The 21,041-nt window shown below is 40.6% G+C and overlaps 2 protein-coding genes across 6 annotated transcripts; one reads left to right on the top strand and one right to left on the bottom strand.

Moving 5' to 3' along the window:
• Positions 1 to 3,031: 3,031 nt before the first annotated feature.
• Positions 3,032 to 17,177, bottom strand: arel1 (apoptosis resistant E3 ubiquitin protein ligase 1). Of its 4 annotated transcripts, none has more exons than XM_030391483.1 (22): positions 17,151 to 17,177; positions 15,995 to 16,227; positions 15,342 to 15,510; positions 13,188 to 13,408; positions 12,574 to 12,645; positions 12,074 to 12,300; positions 11,741 to 11,978; positions 11,465 to 11,634; positions 11,085 to 11,265; positions 10,245 to 10,489; positions 10,084 to 10,161; positions 9,851 to 9,992; positions 9,628 to 9,749; positions 9,392 to 9,467; positions 9,073 to 9,182; positions 8,797 to 8,976; positions 8,381 to 8,506; positions 7,018 to 7,147; positions 6,853 to 6,911; positions 6,679 to 6,768; positions 6,414 to 6,589; positions 3,032 to 5,351 (listed from the first exon to the last, which is right to left on the bottom strand). In XM_030391483.1, exons 2-22 carry the CDS (start codon positions 16,140 to 16,142, stop codon positions 5,249 to 5,251), a joined length of 3,063 nt encoding a protein of 1,020 aa, XP_030247343.1. In that variant the 5' UTR covers positions 16,143 to 16,227; positions 17,151 to 17,177; the 3' UTR covers positions 3,032 to 5,248. The 4 variants fall into 4 exon arrangements, with proteins under 4 accessions (XP_030247343.1, XP_030247342.1, XP_030247344.1 ...); XM_030391482.1 differs by having other exon boundaries at positions 17,027 to 17,165; XM_030391484.1 differs by lacking the exons at positions 15,342 to 15,510; positions 15,995 to 16,227 and having other exon boundaries at positions 17,027 to 17,151.
• On the top strand, positions 17,157 to 20,879 carry fcf1 (FCF1 rRNA-processing protein). Of its 2 annotated transcripts, none has more exons than XM_030391487.1 (8): positions 17,157 to 17,286; positions 17,928 to 17,992; positions 18,153 to 18,224; positions 18,304 to 18,452; positions 18,539 to 18,611; positions 18,738 to 18,825; positions 20,382 to 20,476; positions 20,624 to 20,879. In XM_030391487.1, exons 1-8 carry the CDS (start codon positions 17,284 to 17,286, stop codon positions 20,670 to 20,672), a joined length of 594 nt encoding a protein of 197 aa, XP_030247347.1. In that variant the 5' UTR covers positions 17,157 to 17,283; the 3' UTR covers positions 20,673 to 20,879. The 2 variants fall into 2 exon arrangements, with proteins under 2 accessions (XP_030247347.1, XP_030247348.1); XM_030391488.1 differs by lacking the exon at positions 17,157 to 17,286 and adding an exon at positions 17,335 to 17,495.
• The last annotated feature ends 162 nt before the right edge of the window (positions 20,880 to 21,041 follow it).

Below are 21,041 nucleotides of genomic sequence, written 5' to 3'. Positions count from 1 at the left end.
AGGTCATCCAGAATGCAATGCCCTCCATGATTTCAACAGTTCCCAGTCCAGACTGGTGGAAATAGCGGGCTTGTTCACTAGATTAACATGACGCGCAAGATGGTTTGTTACAAGCAACTATCTGGTTGGTAGTTGGTTTCAAAGAATGAAAAATGGACCTGGTCTCCATTGAGAAAAGCCATGTACCCTCCAGTTCTGATATAACTGATGCTAAAGTAGCACCTATGCTAACCTCTTGAAGAGCAGGCATTGCTGTTTTCAATTTAGCAGTCACTTCTTTCGATGGTTGTCGCATCCAAAACCAGGCTTGTAACTGCCATTAGTTATTCATAGGATGCTGATTGGTTGAACCACTGTTTGTTGAAGCCTGGCAAGATGAATTCATGAAATCACATGATCATGTGATCTCGCAAATCCAGCTGCTAAGTAAGGTAAGCAACAGAGCCCAGATGTTTTCCAGTGCTTGGACTGAGGCCTGAATAACCTTTCGCGTCGATCATGCATTCACTACATTATGAAGTGAAAGGTACGCTGAACTTCAGTCCAGGTCTGCTGTTTGAGCGAGGCTCTCCTGTCCCTCGACGACCCTGATTAAGATTGGCCCCTAAATCGGCACAATCATCACAGATGATGAATACCTGCAGCCAATCCAGTTGGCAGCTAATCAGTGGCGTCCAATCAGGTAATGAGTAGCTGCATGTGGGAATGGGAAGCAGACAACCCCACGGCTGCTGAGCAGGAAGGAGGGAGGGCAGACATGTTCTAAAGATACTCAAGGCGTGCCACTTTTGTGTTGTCTGCTCTGGGAAGATCAATGTCTGCGGACAATTATCTTTGATCAGAGAGACTGATGGACGTCTCCTCAGAGGCAGGGTGTCTGACTCAGACATGGGAAATGAGGCACTGCATTTTCGATTATTCTTTGGTTGAGGAGAACCACCCATAAATGGACTCCCCTTGGAACTTGGCAACTGTGAACCCCAAAACCGGACTGAATTAAAGTTTGGAGATGTTTATGGACTCGTACATGGAAGATTTGTCAGGAAAACATGTTTTCCCTGCGAATTAGTATCATCACATGGATTCACAAAAATGCACAGTATTGTTGCGGAATGATCTCCCGCAGGTTGTCTTGGGAAGGACATCCGTTCCAACATGGTACATTACTCTAAGTGAGTGCCAGAGGATGACTTTCTGATTTGTGGTCCCTCTTTAGCAAGCATTCCTGGGGGAAATCTGAGAAAGACCATTATGCAAATCCACAGGTGCATGCCAAGACCAAATAACTGGACTGCTGCCTCCAAGTACTTCAAGATGCCTTTCTGCCTGCCCCGATAGCGTTCAGACCACAGTGTGAGGAGACACGCCAGGAACATGTGAGTGTAGCATGGAGGGCCTGCATGTCCACAGCCTTCAAGCAAAGCAATTAAAAAAGGAGCTTTACTCAAAGAGTCAAGACACTGTATGAGTCAGGAAGCAAACATTCAGTCATGCTAGAGTGTGATCCTATCATGTCCTGATATGGCTGGCAGTTATGCCACCATCTCCACAGGGTGAAAGGAAAGGGAGCCCCTGTTTACTGGTCAGTTATAACCACATTGTATACACAGCAGAGTTTCCAAAAGACTGATGTCATTGCTCTCTCAGCTGATGTGAAACCAGCAAATTTGAATCAACTTTGTCTATTTTAATGTATTTTTGAGGTATCTATGTGAGTGTGAGTATGGGGGGGATGAGAGGGCATTCGATCTGGCCTGCTGTCTGTGTTTAAGACTGTAAGTTTGGAGGTTCAGCTGAAGGCAGCAAAGGTCCTCATCCTTCACTGCTGCTGCGCTGTCCCTGGAGATGACAGCAGAGGAAGAATGCGTCCTCTCTGTTCATGTCACGCGTAGAGCCACTGCCCCCTTGTGTCTGAAACATGCACTCTGCCAGCCAAGAAATAAACTGGACTTCATACAAATGACAGTTTGGCGGACTTCTTTTAATGTATCCAACTCCTTATGAAAAGGTCAAATAAAATATGCAAATCAAGGAAATATCAGAAAATTACTTGAGTTTCTGATTAAAGAGCGTCTAACTTCACTTTCTGCCATCAATGCAATAAATTCCGTAAATTCCAGAAGGAGCTAGACTTCAGTTTACATTGGCAATTGCTTTTATCATTGTTTCATTTGGTTTTTTTATTAATGGAATAATTGCTTGTCTAGAAAATGTCCACACATGTCCACAGCAGAAAAGCAGCAAAGCCTTACATTTAAGAAAATGGAACAAGCTAATTCTTAATTTTTGCTTGAAAAATTACTAAAACTTTTTTTTTCCAATTATCTAAGTTGGCATTAATTTTCTTTTGATGGATTTTTTTTTTCCAATTTTATGCAAAAAACCCCTCTCTGATAAAAGACTGTCCCATGTATTAAGACAACAGGCCTAATAGTGCTGAGATCTGGCAAGTCATTACCTCAAGTAAAGGCAAAAACATTGTGAACCTTATTTTCTTTATATTGAGAACAACGTTGGTCTTCTTTCTCAGACAACCTCTTGGGCAAATTTTGGACCCACGGTGCATTTTTAACCCTTCCTCAAGCATTTCGGCCAAGCCTCCATATTGACATACAGCTTGAAAAGTCAAATTTGAAAGTAAAATGTCTAACGCCAAGTTTTAAAAGTGCATTTTCTCATCTACCAAAGCTTTTCCTTTTCAGTATCACATGAGGTTTTCTTTTTTCAATTGCCATTTTCAATTACACATTTAAAATTTAAGCTTTCAGTGTCAGCATTTTCATTTTAAATTTGCTTTTTCAATTTAAATTTTTGTTCAGTTTAATTTTAACCTGATTGTCCAAGTAGCGTAGTAAAAAGCATCTATCCATTTCATTTTCCCTTTTCTATTTGGACTTTGATTTTGACCAAAAATAGCCTCCTGCTCTTCTTCACCCCGTGCCAGGTTTAAAGTGTAAAAAGGTTGCGTAAACACGCTGTTTCACACAATCCAAACATGATGAAAAACAAAAGTGAGATAAGGTCATAAGAATTTAGTCCATCGTTTTTTATTCCCATAAACAAAGGGCCTGCAGTGCAGAGAATCTCAAACATTCATCAGCAAAGATTTTGCCGTTAAAAAAAGAAAAGAAAAAAAGTAAACCCCGCTTCAAAGTCATAGGCAAATATTTCACAATATCTACAATGCTAAAAGTCACACTCATGTCATCTAACCCAGAAACAACCTAAACATAAAACAGAGTAATAGATGCTCATGAAAAGCAAAAACATTAAACAAGAACATAAAACTACAGGACAGACCTCCTTCATATTTGTTTATAATGGTCCTATCTAACGGGACAGCTAACACATGTGATGCTTTAACTACCTTTTACTTCATATAAATATGATATCAGCCATTGGTACTGGTGCTGAGAACACACCCTTAATGAAACATTTTCATAAGCACTTATAACATTTTCACTGGTCTCCTCAGCACATCAGGTCAACATTGCACAACCCAAACAAACATAAACCCTCTTATAAACCTCTTAACACTGTAAAAAGCCAGCTAAAGCACAAGCGAATACTCATCAAATCCCAAGTGGACGCTGTATTGGCTCGGGTGAACCGATGCAGTTTATCCCAACCTGCAGCAACTTCAGTCAGAATGCTTCATCTTTGCCTTCGAATAAAAACAAAATCGAATCTCTTAGTGGCTGGGTCAAATTTTTACTGCCGACTGTGAGAAAAATATGGGGAGTGAAACTGCATCCAGAGTTCTCTGAGGAGGAGCATGAACATAAATAAAAATACTACTGAGAAGATTAATCTGTTAATGTTTTCTTTTTTGCTTCCGAGCCTAAACGCAAACATTCCTAAACACTCTGGCAGCACACTCTATTTAAAAAAAACAAAACCTAATGAACATGTAAACTCTGGAACAGCAAAAGAATTGCTACACAATTATCAACTGAAAAAAACTGTTGGCTCAGGATATTGACAGTACTGACAGCATTGAAGATAAATAGTTTCACAAAAACAAAGGATGGAAACACCACTGATACAATGCTTTAGTTAACTGAGGATTTGGGATAATATGGCTAAGGTTGTATTTGTCGGGACTGAAAGGAGGCAACTATGAACCAACTATGCTTTGCTGTACATGTGCTTGAACAGAAGATGCAAAGGTGGCATAGGAGATTCTGAGGTAAACCCATAAAAGGCTGTGAATGTAAAAGTAAAAACGCATTCAGCATATATAACAACATTTTTGTTATACATGGGCTCTCCCAAACATCCAACCAACACTCACATCCACAGTGACCCCTGCATGTACTAGAAGAAATGTCGGAATATATCTATTACCTGTTGACTACGCACCTCTCTGGATACAATCAGAGGCAAAGGGCATGAATAAGGCAGGTTATAAAACAATAACAAAAAACATTTTCCCACTCCAGACGAACATATTCTAAACGGTAGGGGTCAATACAAATGCTCTTTCAAGACACAATAAGTTAAAAACATGTATAAACAATAGAAATTACTTGGCTTTTTTAAAAAAACCTATTAATTTCTGAATGAAAAAAAAGCTTATAGAAATCATATTAACTTTCAACCCATCAAAACGTGCAACAAAAAAGAAATCCCTTCTCCCTTAACGTCAAATCAAAAAAAAAAAGGTAACCAGATGAATACAACCAGATGTATACACACTCCTATGTACAAGTATTGAAATAAAAGAGTGATATTATATATTTACATACACACATCAGTCCCTGATCGATTAAGGCCAAAGTGCTGGAGATGCACTCGTCACCCACGTCACGAGTAGGCTGCTGTTGCACTTAAGTGTTCCTCAGTTTGCAAAACGCAAAAAAAAAAAAGTAGTTATACAGTAATACTCAAGGCCTTTGCTCTAGTCTTTCAAACATATAAAACTAAGCTAACTTTAGCATTAAGAAATAAAACTAGCCCAAACCTTACCCTTTTCAGCAGTTCCTGGATTTTTTTTTTTTTTACAAAAGCAAGATATTTATATACATACAGTAGTACAGGAGTTCACATCATTGAGTCTCGGGTTCAGGTCAGCCTTCTTCCTGTAACGCCCTCTCATCCTGAGAGAGTATTTAGAGGGAGTCTGGGTGATTCTCTGCCAAGACGCCCACTGTTAAATGCAGATGAATGCAGGGAACAGGTCCACTGGAATGGACAGTGCTGGCTCCTCTTGTACAAGTGGACCCACACAGTGCCAGCGATGGGAGAATCAGAGCATTCCGAAGCCCTCGCTGCCCTCACTAATTGCCAGCTTCAACATCTTGTGCAGCTCCTCGTAGGAGTCGTAGGTTGGGAGGCACAGCTGGTTAAAACTAGAGAGAAAAGAGGACCATAGAGAGTCAGCAAATGTTTAGATCCTGATAAAGCACATAACTTTGATTTAAACATTTGACAATCTTGAGAATAAATGTATGGTGTTAACAATTCCAATGAAAATACAGAAGCCAACAATGACTTAGTTGTAAGCATTTCCTGTCCTGACATATCTTAGTCCTCTGTACCATAGAGGTCCATTGTTGTCCAAGAGCTATTTAAAACACATCAATAAGTCACACTGTGCACTGGATGACATGTTGCGTCATTATACAGACACACATCAATTATACTTTATTAAGAGTTAATCCTGCATACATTTATTAAATACGTAATATAGTATTATGTATATGTATTCTTCTACCTCTGAAAATAGATGAAAAAGATTAATTTGTTGTCAACGTACACCAGGCACTACATACTCTACACTACTACTGTGAACTACTACAGGTTCCAAGTAAGACTTACTCCAAGTTACAAAATTCTAAGAAGAGTCTAAGAATATCGTTTTCTCAGAATTTTTCCTCAGAATTAAGACTAGTTCCTCTTAAAGTTATTCACAAAGCATCTTAGCCCTGAAGTGAGAAGGAGGACCTTTAAATGCATTTAGAGTTTCTTAAGCAGAGGAGAAAATGTTGGAAAGAAGAAGAGGGGGGAGAAATATTCTCCAAACACAGATTGATGCTACAGTTTAGAGCATGCAGGGATGGAACTCATTAGAGACGTGCTCACATCTCTGACACACAGTAATGCCATAAAGGCAGAAATCATGTGATCACAAGACTGAGATATGTGGAAACTGTAAACTTTTTTTTTTTAAAGTAAAAATATCCAAAGACAACAAAGTGAGGGCACACAAAGTACGGCAGAGGGTGATGGGCACTCTGGAAAACAAATTCATTTTTCAAAAATTATTTTTAGGGCATCTGATGATCTTATAGACAGTGATACATGGAGATGACAGGAATTGAGGGAGAAAAAACTTGACCAAAGTTGTGGACCAACTGACATTGCCATCCCTAAAACCTCACATCTGTTTTTGCTTGCGTTTTCCTACTCACCACGTGTGTGCAGTGGGCAGGGTGCTGTGTGTGGGGGCAGCGATGATCTGGAAGGAGGGGCAAAGTGTGTTGAATCCTCCCGGTGGTAGCTGAGAGGAGCCTGTAGTGAACTGCAACAGACGAGCCAACTCCTCCTGGGTGAAGCTAGACACCACAGCCCAGAACCACTTCATCACCTGCGGAACAGGAATTCAACATGCTCAGACATTTCTGTCACTGGCCTGCTGTTAAAAGAAAATGGAAACAGAGAATTTCCATGACATACTTTCTCTCTGAAGTGCCACGATCCTCCGACAATCACTGCATGGGCCTTGAAGTCCTGCACGTTTATATCACCGGTGCCACACATTAACAGCTGGGAAGATTAAACGGAAAAATGTATAATTAGCCAGTGGCATTTTAAAGATCAACAGGATTTCATTATAAACATCACACATACCTCCAACTCATTCTCATCAAATATGGCTAGCAGGTTTTCTGGAACCAGTTCGTTCAAACCTGCAATTAATCAGGAAATGACTCTAATTACATGACCATTACCGGAGAACTCAAATGAGAGAAACTGGCAAAACATATCAGACTGCAGCTGTGCTGGTTTCCTCACCTTTCAGGAAGTGTTCCACCTCATCTCTCACCTGGCTGGCCAGTCTGTACTGGGCCAGCAGGTTGAGATAATGCATCTTGTTTTCATTGGTAACAGCAATCTGAGCTCCCCCTGATATCAGCTCCACCACCTGCAAGAAAACATGTGGCAGGATGTTAATGTTGGACAAATTACATAAGGAGAATGAAACAGTTTACAAATCTCTTGTTGTGTGGGTCTCAAAGACCAGTACAGGCAAGATGGCAGAGACGGGATTAGAACATGAGTTCAGTAAGAGTTCAGAAACTTTCCTGACCTGTAAAATCTAACTGTACCGGTCTGATGCTTCAAAACAACAACAATGTATTGATCAGGATCAATGTATCAATTCAGCAATCACAGTCTGATATGACTGATGCCAAGTGAACTTCAATCAGTATCATCATCTTAAAGACACATCTTTATTTTCAAAATCCCCTGGCACGTCTGTGTCACCTAGACCATTTAAGTGCTGCTCCTTACTAAACATTTAAACAGTGTCAGTACCAGGCAGGTAAAGGCAAGTAGAAAAGAAAAAGACAATGAGGGCATTTAGTCCCCTCTTATGAACAAATCATCGGTGTGGAAATATTTTGGATCTCAGAGAGTAGACGGCTCAAACTCAAACAGGACATCTCAGCATTTTGCTCTCACTGAAGCAGTATTAACTAATCTGTTTCAACAACGTTGTCAAGTGTGGTGTGTTCAATTGTGCTCTGTTGCACGATGCAGTGACTTAAAGAAACCGTGAAAAAGAATTATAAATAATAGATGTAATTTGTTAAGCTTGAGTTAAGGAACTGTGATGAACTGGCGACTTATCCAGGGTGTACCCCGTCATCGCCCAATGTCAGCTGGGATCGGCTCAAGATGGATGGATGCTAGCTCCAAGGCAAGTTTATGCAATTTTAAATGTCAAATCGTTTCGTGGCAGACTTTATGATACTGGAAAATACTGTATCATTGAAATGAATGATACAATATTGTATTGCGACAAGACCTGTGATCGTGACTTACACCCCTACTGACAGGTGTGTGTTTGGTTGTCGTGCACTTGTATGCATTAGGCAATATGTCTCTAATTAATAAGAAGTGGGTTGAACTCTGTTTCAACATAAGAAGTCACACAGCCATTATTTTATAATGGAGAAACAAAGTTTAAAAAGAGCCAAGAATACCATACTCTACTCATCCACCTTTATGTAAACTCACCACTCCCCCTCTTAAAGAAAAACGAGTAGCTTGCCAAACAACCAATATGGTTCCTTTTGCTTGGTTTATTGCTCCTATCTCATCTGAAATTACATCAGGGATAAAAAGGTTCCTTTCCAAAGTGTTGCCTCACCTTCTCCAGCTGTCCTGACTTGCTATACTTCTCCTCGGCGAACACCAGGTCCATTTCGCTCACATCATTGTTTAGGATGAAGCAGACTTTAGTTTTGTAGAATTCCTGGTCGTCCGTCTCAAAGTACTGCGTGTGGAAGACAATACGAAAACATAAGAAAATTAAGTTCTTAAATAAACATGGCACTTAATCTTCTCGATGGAGGGATAAAAACATGATTGAGTCGGCTTTAGTTCTCTGCTTTGAAATCTTAGGAAGTTGGATAAATGGCAAAACATGCTGGCTTCTTCTCTACGAAATAAATAAAGCCAAGAAACACGTAAGGTTTCTTGGCTTTACGATTAAAGTTTCAAGTGATGAGACAGACCAGCTGACAGCAGAAGGTAAACAATCAAAACCTGTACTGTGTTCCATACCTTGTAGTTCATCCTGAGGCCAATAATCTGGGCCAAGAAGGACCGTGTAAAGCGAGCTCGGACCAGCTGTTTGTAGGCCCCACCCAGCGCCGACTCATACAGGCACTTCCCTACGATGCGACCCGCAAACTCATACATCTTTAGACGCAGGTGGGTTGGGCGTTCAGCATTTGGGTGCACCTGATAAAATGAAGATGAATGCTCTGTTTTAGTTTTTTTTAAATTCAGTCAAGGTGATTTTGAGTGTGGTTTATGTGGTAATAAAGAATATCATACGAGGCCCTGGTTGTTGTCGCTGAAGCGGGTGAACAGCTGGTTGGAGGTGTCAAAGAGCGTCTTACAAATCAACTCAAACCACTCCCTGCGAGGCCCTCCCCAGTCCAGAGCTGCAGGGAAATGTCAAAGATTTTAGCAGCGTGGTCACCTTAACGAAAAAACTGGGTCTGTAACTTTATGTTAGGAAATGTTGAGGCCTTTTGTTGTTATGTAAAGTGCTAGCAGCAACAGAAAAAGTTCAGAAATTTTAACCAAAAAGAGGAAGAACTGTCCCTTTAAGATTGTACCTCACTCAGTTATATTCAAATGTTTTGTTTACCTTCCTCATCCTGAAACACGACCTCAAAGTTCTTACTCCAGTCTGACACAGAGAAGTTCCTCGTAGCCTTCAGGGACTAAGCAACAGCAGGAGAGAGAGATAAATGAGAGTTCAATTCACTGGAGCCACATGACTGATAAATGAGAGAGTTCAATTCACTGGAGCCACATGACTGATTACATGCCTATATGTTTTATAATGCAATGCTTATGACAGCTTTATGAAGCAGCACTCACTGAATCTAGAATGCAGTGTCGTGTGATTTTTAGGCAGGTCTTGGTGCGAGGTCTCTTAGAGTGGATTTGCCTGAGTTCACGTTGAAAGAAGTTCACCTTGTCTTGGAAGGTTTCAGAGCCACCTATGGACAATATCATCAAATTACTGCTGCAGTGCCCACCAAAGGCAGTATTTACTAAGTGCAGCTTGATGCAACAGTGGTAACATTAGACTGAGACGAACCGATATTCTTGTGCAGGAAGCGAATGAAGGTGGCAGCCATGATGTTCCTGTCTTTGCAGCTGAGCTCCACGGGAGGCTGTATCCCATCATCCACCACGAGAGTTAGGTACTTGTGAACCGGGTCAGGACCATAATAAGTGAACTATGAGGAGAGCAAGAGATTATAGTGAGCTTGTCAAACCAAATGCAAGTGGGCCTGTTCTATATATTTCTTTGAAATCAGGACTGCTTACCTTTGTTCCTGGACATACTCGAAAGGTGAAAAGGCGCCACGGAATAATTTTCAGGTAGAACTCCTTCACGGATAGTTGCTGTTTAATATAAAAGTCCAAGTCATGTTGCATGTCTCTTACTTTATTACAGTGATAGAGAAATCGTACTGCTGGCCACTTACCTTTGGCGATATGTAACAGTAGACCTTTTTTGGTTTCTTAACCTTCTCAGGTTGTCCCTCCACAGGAGAGTCATGCTCATCCTCCTCTTCTCCCATGGAGGGCCTCCTCTGGGGAGCTAGCAAAGAGGAGGCTGGTAACTGCCATGAGGAACTGCTGTAGTTCCCACTGCTGTAAAGGTATGCCTCAAAGTAGATACTTATGCCAGGAGTGGAAACATTCTTCTCCACACAGGCCTTCTCATTCTCTGTAATATGTAATGAGAATATGAGTTATAGGCTTTGAAAACACATCCTGAAGGAACAAAAATAAATCTCTTCAATGCACCCAAACGTAATTAGAAAAGTGCATTGCATTCCTGGAGCCTCATTACAGACATTTCGGCTGGTCCTATATCTTAGGCTTCAAACACAGTAAAGGAACCCTACCTTCCTGTTACTGAAGCAATAACAAATTCAGGTTTCTATCCAATCCTATCTCAGACCTCACATCTTTTCTTCAACAGCCTTACATTGATGCTAGCTGATCAAACAGGCTAACAACAGTGTTAGTTTCTCCAACAGTTATCATTTCAGTAGCCTTTCAAGCTGAATATGTCAGGGTGTTTTGGAATTAGTTTTCCTAACTTCTTTTCAGTTAATATGGTTCTGTTACAGCTAAAATCCTATCCTAAGATGAGGTATGTAGTTAGGAAACATGTTTCTGTAATACCAAAAATGGTAAATGTCATCCTACACTCAGATAGGATATCATTTCAGACTTTGGAAGTCTCTGTAATGAGGCCCCAGGGTAAATAATTTTATAGTATTTCTATTTTTCTTCAGAATGGAAAGACTGCTCACCATTGAGAACAATAATGTCAAATTCCCCGTTACTGAGCGGCTGGTCTTTGTAGGAGATGCGGGCCCTGAAACAGCCCGTCCTCCTTAGGGTCAGTCTCAGCATCACTTGACACTGCTGCTTGTTGAGTGAAACTGACTTACTGTAGTACCCCTCCAGATTGTCATCGTCTGCTGTGCCCAGCTGGAAGAACAGGAAAACTAAAATGAATCCCAGCTCAGACTTTTGGAACAGACCAGTGAGAATCTATTCTGATATACTTTGAAGTTAATGAGCACAATGAACACAAGAGGGAGGAGAAATGCTGGCTTTCATTTTTAAATAGTAATCAAGACATCAATGTCAGTATAATGGATAATAGGGAAGGGTTTTGATGCCTTACAGAGTGCACATGGACGCTGTAGTTGGCTTCATCTGTGAGAGACGTGGAGTTACTGGTTGGGTTTCCATATTCATCCCGAGGCTCAATCTGCAAAGTGTGCTGCTGGCCATTTGTTAGCACCAGGGTAGAGAAATGGTAGGCTATCTTGGTTTTGGATGGGACAACTGTACCTGAAATTAACAAAAGAGCACAAGAATACTCAATCAAGACATGGCAAATTTCTAATTAAACATATCAAAACATGGGTTGGATATATGACAGATACAGTAGTAATACCTGGCTGGAATATCTTGTAATAAGGGCTGTATGCCACATTGAGGCCACCCAGCTTGACGGCAACCTCATAGCGTCCGGCCTTGCGCACTGTGAAGGCCACTTTGACTACGTTGGACTCTGGTTCTTGCAGAACTTCCTGTGTAACAGGGATGTCCAGAGCCAGTTCAATGTGAGTGATGTTGACCCTCAGTCCAACAGGTCGATGCGCCGGGAAAGGCTGGCCATTCTTGTAGAACAGCTGAGAAGACAAAAACACAAATTTAGTATTATTCAATACAGAAAATACAAAAATCCATTCTACACTGATGAACTTAGTTTTGCAACCCAATATACCTGGACCCTGAAACTCATAGTCTGCCCCACTTCCTGCGGCTCCTTCCAATCCCAAGACACCTTGCAGGAACGTGGGTCCAGGTAATTGCCCCGGACATAGTCGTAGATGCTGCGGTCACCGCGTCGCCCTGGATCCTCATTCTGCAGGAAGCTGACCACCCGCGCTGCAAGCTCGCAGAGGAACTTGATGGTAAAGACAAACGCTATGATGGAAACAGTAATTCCACCTGCCACAAGAAGGGAAGAAACACAGGAGAAAAGTTGTTGGCAGGTGTTTGCAATGAAGACAAGGTATTTCTTAGTTTTTTTATATCAGTTGATTCACTACTAAAATGAAGATTTCCGTTTGACAAAGATTTATGAGACCAAAATTTAGTAACAGTAAAAAAAAAACGTACTATCACATCATTAGTATACAGTATGAATGAGTCACCTAGTAGCACCCACAGAACCACCTGTATCAGTCCAAACTCGAATCACAGCAACGGCACAGGACTCACCAATAACGTAAAACATGAGGTCCCTTATCAAGAAGCACAGCGCCACAGTACAGCCAAATATGAGAGCTCCCGCTGAAAAGACAAGAGGACAATGCAACAATGTATAATTAAGATGAAGACAATACACACTTACATGCTGTCCTGTCAAATGAAGCAACAACAAACAGGGTGTGATTTAAGTGGCCAGTTGTGAACTTTTGTAAGGAAGTCGAAAACCACACTCTTGGCAAGAACACTACTATCATAAGGGTACTTTGTGTATAATAAAAGGTAATGTGGTTGTGCATTAGGAATGCCATTATATTGCCCTACATTCACCCTTAATAGGACTGAACACTGTGTTTTCATGAGAGAGAAAAAGACAGAAAACCAAACAGATGTTGGGCTGTACATTGAGATGAAGCAACACTGAGATTAGTGTTCACTTCACTTGAGCTACACTCAAATGATGTGTGACTCTTGTTGCAACACCATTTATGAAAACACTTAGCAGCACGTAGCAACAGTGCAATCCATCTTATGTTTATGTCTTATATCAAAATGCCTCCTGACATTTTGCAGCTGTGGAACGCGACCAAAACTACAACAATTCGAAGGCAAGAAAATGATCTCACCAATTGACCACTTCTCATTCAGACGCCTCTCAGCAAGGCTGTGCACCAGCCGGATCTCGTAGTCCTGGTCACGACTCCCCCTGGACGTCTGGAGGATTTTGATGCCAGTAGACAACCTTATGTAGTCTTCGTAGTAGTAGCCCCAGGCAGCTAGAGACAGCTGCAGTTGACTGTCAAACTGTGACAAGTCATCAAGATTCATACAACCCAAGGTCTTCAGTCTGTGTTGGGAAACAAAAGTGAAAGTACTTGCAGTTAGATTAAGTGCAGGTGTGGCAGCAATGCTTAACTACTTTCCAAGTAAGGCCTTTAGAAATACAACCCCATCATGATTGCTTAGTGTTGTTCTACACCAACTGAGCAATACTGCTGACTGAACTGCTAACAGGGTGTCCCACACACAAAACAAACACTGTTTTTTTGTGAAACTCTGCAAAAGTAACCCGGATCTTATCAGCTTAATTCATTAGTTATGTCAACTGGAAGGGCGAGGTGGTGCGACACGCAGGGTTCTCCATCCCATGACTTTTTCTAATGTTTCAAAGTTCATAGCACATATATGTGGCACCATACAGAGGTCTAGATAAACGCAGCAGATAACTGGTTTCAACCAATAAAACCAAAACAGAATCTCTTATAGTAACGCTACTATTGTAGCATTGCGTCTTTGTCTGCCGACACTAGGAACGGGCTTGTGCAGCAAATAAACTTTCATAGTGTAATGGCCACACAATATTATTGTAATAATTACTGAAATAAGATGAATTTGTCGGAGGGAACCGTGGCTTTCGGGGCCAGGCTATCTAAACAGCCAGTTTTGGTTACGTTTTGCCGGATAGTTGCATGAAAGACATTTCAAAAGCGATCCCCGCCCTTGCCACTTGTGTCATGGTTGGTGTGTCCTTGGGTAAGACACTTCAATGTGTCTGACTACTGTATGTTTGAGGTGGTGGTCAGAGGGGCCATAGGCGCTGAATGGCAGCCACGCTTCCGTCAGTCTGCCCCAGGGCAGCTGTGGCTACTATTGTAGTTTACAACCACCAGTAAGACTGTGTGTGAATGAATGGAACCTGGAACCCTGTCAGGCGCTTTGGGTGTCTTAAAAAAGAGCCATACAAATCCAATCCATTATTGAAATAAGATTAAAATCTTTTAGCTGTTGTAACACGTACTTTTTATATATTTTTCCATTAATAGCATTTGACATCAACACAATATGAGTCAGTTTATTTATGTACAGAAAAATAAACATATGACTTTACTTATTGTAATCTTATCCTACAAGAATTCATTTTAAGCAAAGCTCATGTATCAGACAGTGTTTTCTTTCATTGTCATGCAAAATATGAATTAACGAGCATGCTGCTGCATACAGTTTGTGTGGCACGTTGATCTTCAACCTTGTGTACGGGATCAATTACTGTGACCCACTTAAAGTATAATATTTAGCATTCCGATTCATGTAAAAACCTTCTTCTGTTAGTCACTGATTCAAAGCTCTCCCAGAATGATTGAGAAAAAAGGTATACAGTCCAGTGAATAAAGATGGAAGCAGCGGTAGTGTGACAGCCACGACCTTCAGAAAGATGACACTGCGCCCCATTATCAATGTCGGACAGTTTTGCTTATTAACATGACACACAACTATGAATTTGTGTTTGAGACAAACAACTGACCTTTAGAAACATTAGAATTGACTTTCCTTCAACTGAGGCAGGGCAAACAGGCAACATTTTGATAAAGCGACAACTACTTATCTTAGCCAGCAGTGATTGAATCAAGCACCCAACACACATACACACAAACATCTGCATTGCTGCAGGGTCTCACGCTAATAGTCTCTTACGAATACTTTCTACTGCAGTGACCCTCTGAAACACTGCAGCCTCCACAGCTCAGTGTCAGCAAACTCAGCTAACCATGCATGCAGAGGGTGCCCTCAAGTGGACATATACAAACAAAGCTTGTGTGAACCAGCATTAAACATGACTGTAAACGCATAGCCAATTCAAGACTCATTCGAGTAACAACCTTTCTGGGAAAAATCTATGTTTTATGACATGCCAACAAGAAATTGTTACCAAAAAGGAAAGCTGCAAACGACCATATGCCAGATTGGTGTAGATGTTAGAGTTAAGACCTTTCATTGCTTACGCATGGTAATAGTGCTCCAGGTTCTGGGAGCAAAGCCACTCCTGGAAGGCAAAGTCTCGGAGCAGCTGGATGTGGGCCTCTGCAATCTCCCTCCAGCGCTGCTGTTCCTTCACCACCTCTTCCAGACGACTCAGTACACTCAGACTCAGTTCCTCCAGCGTCTGTACATCTGGATGACACATGACCGGCACAGAAAAATCCCCAATCACATAACTTTCCAACAAATCAACATCAGTAATGCTCGAGTACGGGCTTAAAGACTCATCAAAGTCTATCATAATGAGCATTTAAGCCTGTGCTGATTGTCCGTGCATGCCACAGGCATCTTATGAGCCTGAATATTCAGTGTTCAAAATCCAAAAAATGACCAGGGTCAAAGCAATAAGCAACACGATCTCCTTGCATTAATCATAGTTCAAGTTCAGTAAAACTTGACACTTATCCCTGGTATTTCTGCTAAAGCTGAATAGTGCTGGATATAATCTCATGTTTTGTGAAACCATCCTAACAAGAAAGTTTCAAGCAATTAGAACTTTTCTTGCAGGTCACTGAATCCACACCTGCTTACTTCACCCTTGATTAGACCATCAACCAAACTTCTAAGCTGCAATGCTCATGTGAATCTCAAACGGAGATGACTGTAACCCACTGACCTTCGAATAAGTGTCCGTACTTAGAGAGGCTATGTCCTTGGAGCCATTCCTCAATCTGACTTTCTTTTCCTTTCTTCCAGCGCACTTCCCAGAAGAAGATCCACGACACAGAACAGAGGAGGAAGGTCAGGAAGAAGCGGCGGTCCATCAGACCATCTTTCAGCCTTCACTGAGATCCCTCCGTGCTCAAAGGAAAAGTGCCTCTCGCCAGGGGGCTAGTCAAGTCAAGGATCCTACGAGTGAAGAAAAAACTGCTTAGGCTCAAATCAGCTTGACCAAAAGAGAAAAAGCTTACATTTTCAGCAGATGCATTCTTCAGAGGAACATCGGTCAATTAAGACTGTATATATGATGAGATGCTCACAACAACCTGCACTGCCAAGAAAGCATGAATATTTAAGTGTCACCTTGGAGAAGTGTTGGCTGATGGGAGAGTAACATTACATGTAATCTACGGCACTGAAATATGCATGAAGAACTTGACTAAAGAATGGTCATAAAACTCTAACTAGCGTCTGTTTGGCCAAGATAAGCTACCCGAGTCACAAAAAAACAGATCTAAATTACCCACTAAAACCCATTCAACAATACCAGTTCGGATGATCCTGGTGGTGGTACTGATAATACCGAGCTGTGTAGAAGTGCTGGCTCAGGTGTCAAAACGTTTCCAAATGTCACCCGCTGCCACTGTTATAAACAACCAGATGGCTAACAAAACAGGCTATCTAAACAGTCAGTTTTGGTTAAGTTTTGCCGGATAGTTGCATGAAAGACGTTTCAAAAGCCAGAAAACACCGGGAGCGGAGCATTACGTTTAACAAGCTAACTGCAACATCATCACTTCTCGCAGGTCTATTGACACCGTGAGCGCAAGGTAAAGCTGGAGGCTAATATTAACAATTGTTAGCATGGTACTGACAAGCTGCCAGGGTAGCATCAGTTGTATAGCGAACACCGACAGCACAATGCTACCAGCTAGTCAAGTTAGCCAACAATGTAAGCGAAATATCACAAAGCTCGTCGCAAACTCACGTCGTTTATCGAGACTCGCGTCGTAACGCGTCCACGAGACGTCTCTTGGAAATTCACGGCCTCACAAAGCAAAACTGAACATGCAAAACTGTCCACAATCTCTGCTATCAAACATTGCATCTACCTTCGTCTGTCAGGCATTAGCTTAGCACCCGGAAAATGCGCAGAAAATGTGTCGCTTGTTGATTACGTCACCTGTATGCGCATCCATACACGAGGGGAGAAAACCGACTCAGCTGTAGTCTCAGCTTTTAAACATGGTATGTACTCTCTAAGTGTGCTTTAGTTACACCACGGCACTCCTTCTCATTGCTATATCTTGAAGTGTACTATTTTGATTATCTTTAAGTAGGCGTTGAAGCTTTATTAGCAGGCAAACAACTGAGCTAAGTCTGCTAACTGTTAGCCTAGCGCATCAATGTAAAACAAGCTAACATGTAACGTTAACTCACGTTACAGGTGCTGAAAGGTAAAGTCATTGAAATATGTGATTGAACATGTGTCACCTCAAAGGTTTTGGTCACAATAGTAATCAAATTCAATCGGCAGATGTCAGCCTGAACCGTTGTGTCCACAAATGTAGCTCTGTAGTTTGATTTCCAGAGATGAGCTAAAGAATTCGGTGTTTGCTTCGTAAATAGCTGTATAAGTCGTATTCCTATCTAAAGAACAGCTTCAATAATCAGTTTTGTTTCTCTCTGATTAAACTTTTAGCTGTTAAAGACGTTATCTGAATACTTAACCAGTAGATTGCTGATGTTGTGATCGACGTGATGTACTCAAATCCTCCATTAACCGTGATTAACAATGTCCACTGCTGTAATAAAGTGATATAATGATACTGTTAGTTGTGATAACTTGATTGTAACTAATAACTCTATGTTTCACTTGTTCGGTCTAGGGGAAGCAGAAAACAAAGAAGTTTGCTGTAATGAAGAGAATGATCAATCTGAAAGATCACAGAATGTGAGTTTAAATAATTGCTACTCACCCTCAGCATAACCATGTTGTTTGTTAACTCTGCACAGTTTATTAATCAAGCTTATTCTCATGCACAAATTCAACAAAACCAAAGAATTAAGCTTGTTTGTGGATCATAAAGGACTCTGATTGTTTATTTTTATAGAAAAGAGAAGGACCGAGCTAAAGCGAAAGGGAAAACGAAGAAAGATCCCTCAGAGCTTAAGGAAAGAGAAGTGTAAGTTGGACACAGTACAGCTTGCATTAAATGATGAGTTGTGGTGGATGGCTCTTTAACTTCATTTCTTTTTGCACAGTCCAAAGCACCCATCATGCCTGTTCTTCCAGTACAACACTCAGCTTGGTCCACCATACCACGTTCTTATTGACACAAATTTCATCAACTTCTCCATCAAGGCCAAGTTGGACATCGTTCAGTCTATGATGGACTGCCTGTATGCAAAATGTAAGTTCTGCTGCCAATTATTATTAAAAACGATACTTTGTGAATATGGAAATAATCTTTTCCCGCTGCAATTCTATCCAATCCAGGCATCCCATATATCACAGACTGCGTGATGGCTGAGATTGAGAAGCTTGGAATGAAGTACAGAGTCGCACTAAGGTACAAGCTGCTAAATATAAATTAGCACAGGGGTCATGAACCTATTCTATGTCTTCTTCTTCTTCTAATAATAATAATAGTAATAATTCTTCATTTATGACATTTTCATGTGTTTTGTTTTTGCAGGATAGCCAAGGATCCAAGGTTTGAGCGCTTGCCGTGCGCACACAAGGGAACGTATGCCGATGACTGTTTGGTCCAAAGGGTAACACAGGTAATGTGCTTTTAAAGTACAACTGCAGCTATACACATGTGTAATAGAATGTCAAGTGTTCACTTCATGATGAACACTACAATATGTTGGGAGAGAGTCGTTTTCAGCTGATCATAGCAGGAAAAGCACAGTGTACTGTAATTGAACCCATTAGGTCAGCTACTTTGAAGGTCCTTGTATTGTGCTATAAAAATATTTGCTTTAAGTATATGATATCTCGCATTCAAAATGTCTGCCACTGAAAAGGTCTGTAACATGCATGTATGGTGTGCACAGTAGCAGCAGCAGTCTGTGAAAAAAATAAAGATAACATGGTGACAGATGACAGTGTGAAGTATGAACGTGCATTATGTCCACTGTAGTTGCATTTCTAGGTCTAGAAGGCCATAAGATGTATTAAATTAGTGTAGATGTACAGACCTGCATTAAACAAAACTGTCCATTTATCAATAAATCTATAAATTTTACTCAGAGGTGTCTTCTGAATGAGGCATACATATTTTCATACATGCCCAGATGGCAGTCCCAGTTGTACAGTTATTCACATTTAGGATGTAATTGCAGTCGTACATACAGAAATGTGACAAGAAACGTGCATAGAATTATATATTGTATGTAAACGAGTGCATTACATTTACAAGTAGTTTGTGACCGCTTTTTATAGTCTGACCTGCAGCACAGATGATATGCTTCGTCCCTTAGCTCTGACCAAATTGTAATTCTTCTGCTCTTACTGTGTGTGTAGGTGCACAACTTTGCAGCAAAGTAACTACATTTCTAATACATGCTGAAAACAGGCGTTTGCCCCTGAAGTTTTATTGTAATTGTAAAACTGTGATGATTGGAAAACTCAACGATAATAAAAAAAAAAACATATGAGATGTCATAAACACGAGTTGGTTCACAAAGAGACTGTAAAAATCAACCGGTAGAGTGAAAGAGATGGCAGTACAACTATCAAATCATGAATTAAGAATTGCAAAACTGCTGTAATTACAAGGGCATTTTGATGAAAGATGCTGGTCAATATTTGCTGTCAGAGATTTTGAAAAAAAAAAGCTGAATGTAATGATGTCACTTAAAAGGCTGTTGAGCTGCTACAGAACAAGCAATGACATGTACTGCTGCTAGTGCAACAATCAATAAAGATAAGATTTTCCTTTATTGATCCCCCTTGGGAGAAATTCACAGGAAACACAGCAGTATAGAGGGAAATAAGTAGCAAAGAATAAAATAACACTACAATTACAAACTATTGCAATAAAAAAAAAACACTGTATAAAAACTATATACAGTAATTGTCCTTGTGAGTACATGACGTGTGCAATATAACAAATGTGAAATGAAAATAACTGTGCAAATGTGCAATGTGCAGGTTTCCTGAGATAATAAATAACAACAGAACAAATAAAAATCAGTCTTTGGGACATGAAGTGTATGGTTGAGTCCTTAATCAGTGGAGAAAGGAAGTGTTGGAATTCATCATTGTGGGTAAATGTATCTCACGTAACTCATGTGTAGTTTTGACGCTTACTTACATGAAAATATTTCCGCAGCACAAGTGTTACATCCTGGCTACTGTGGACAGAGATCTGAAGAGAAGGATCAGGAAGATCCCCGGGGTGCCCATCATGTACATCTCAAACCACAGGTAACACTGCTCCAAAACATAGCTTTAACTATGTGGCAGCTTGTGATGTGTGTTTTTCTTTCATAACATGTAAAACATCATTCTAGAGTAAGTAAAAGCTTCATCAGAAACACAGCTGTACTGACTTGGATTTTTTTTTTCATACAGGTACAATATTGAGCGGATGCCTGACGACTATGGTGCTCCAAGGTTTTAATACCTCTACAGACTGAACCGGACCTGTAAATAGACAGACATTTCCTGTTTGATATTGCTTTCCTTTTATATATTTCAAGAATATTGTGAGGTTTTGAAGTTTGATTTAGTCAGGATGGGGAGCGTTTGATCTAACTGCAAATCACTTTAAGTTTTGTTATCCTTATGAACCGTTTTGCGATGAGAATAAATGAGTTGTTGAAATGCATGTTTTCTTCAGTCTGCAGTTTTTCCAACACCAAAAATGTGTACAGGCATGTTGATGAGCAAAGATGCAAATTTACCACAGCAAACAACCCAGGCAAAAATTTGTTTCATATTTTGCATAGTTGTGGCTGACTTCTTAATTATAACATTTGTTTAGTTTATT

The sequence above is a fragment of the Sparus aurata genome, chromosome 16, assembly GCF_900880675.1.
Source record: "Sparus aurata chromosome 16, fSpaAur1.1, whole genome shotgun sequence".
In the NCBI taxonomy this organism is placed as follows: Eukaryota; Metazoa; Chordata; class Actinopteri; order Spariformes; family Sparidae; genus Sparus; species Sparus aurata.
The sequence above is the reverse complement of the archived record's forward strand: the minus strand, read 5'-3'. Positions and strand labels throughout refer to the sequence as shown.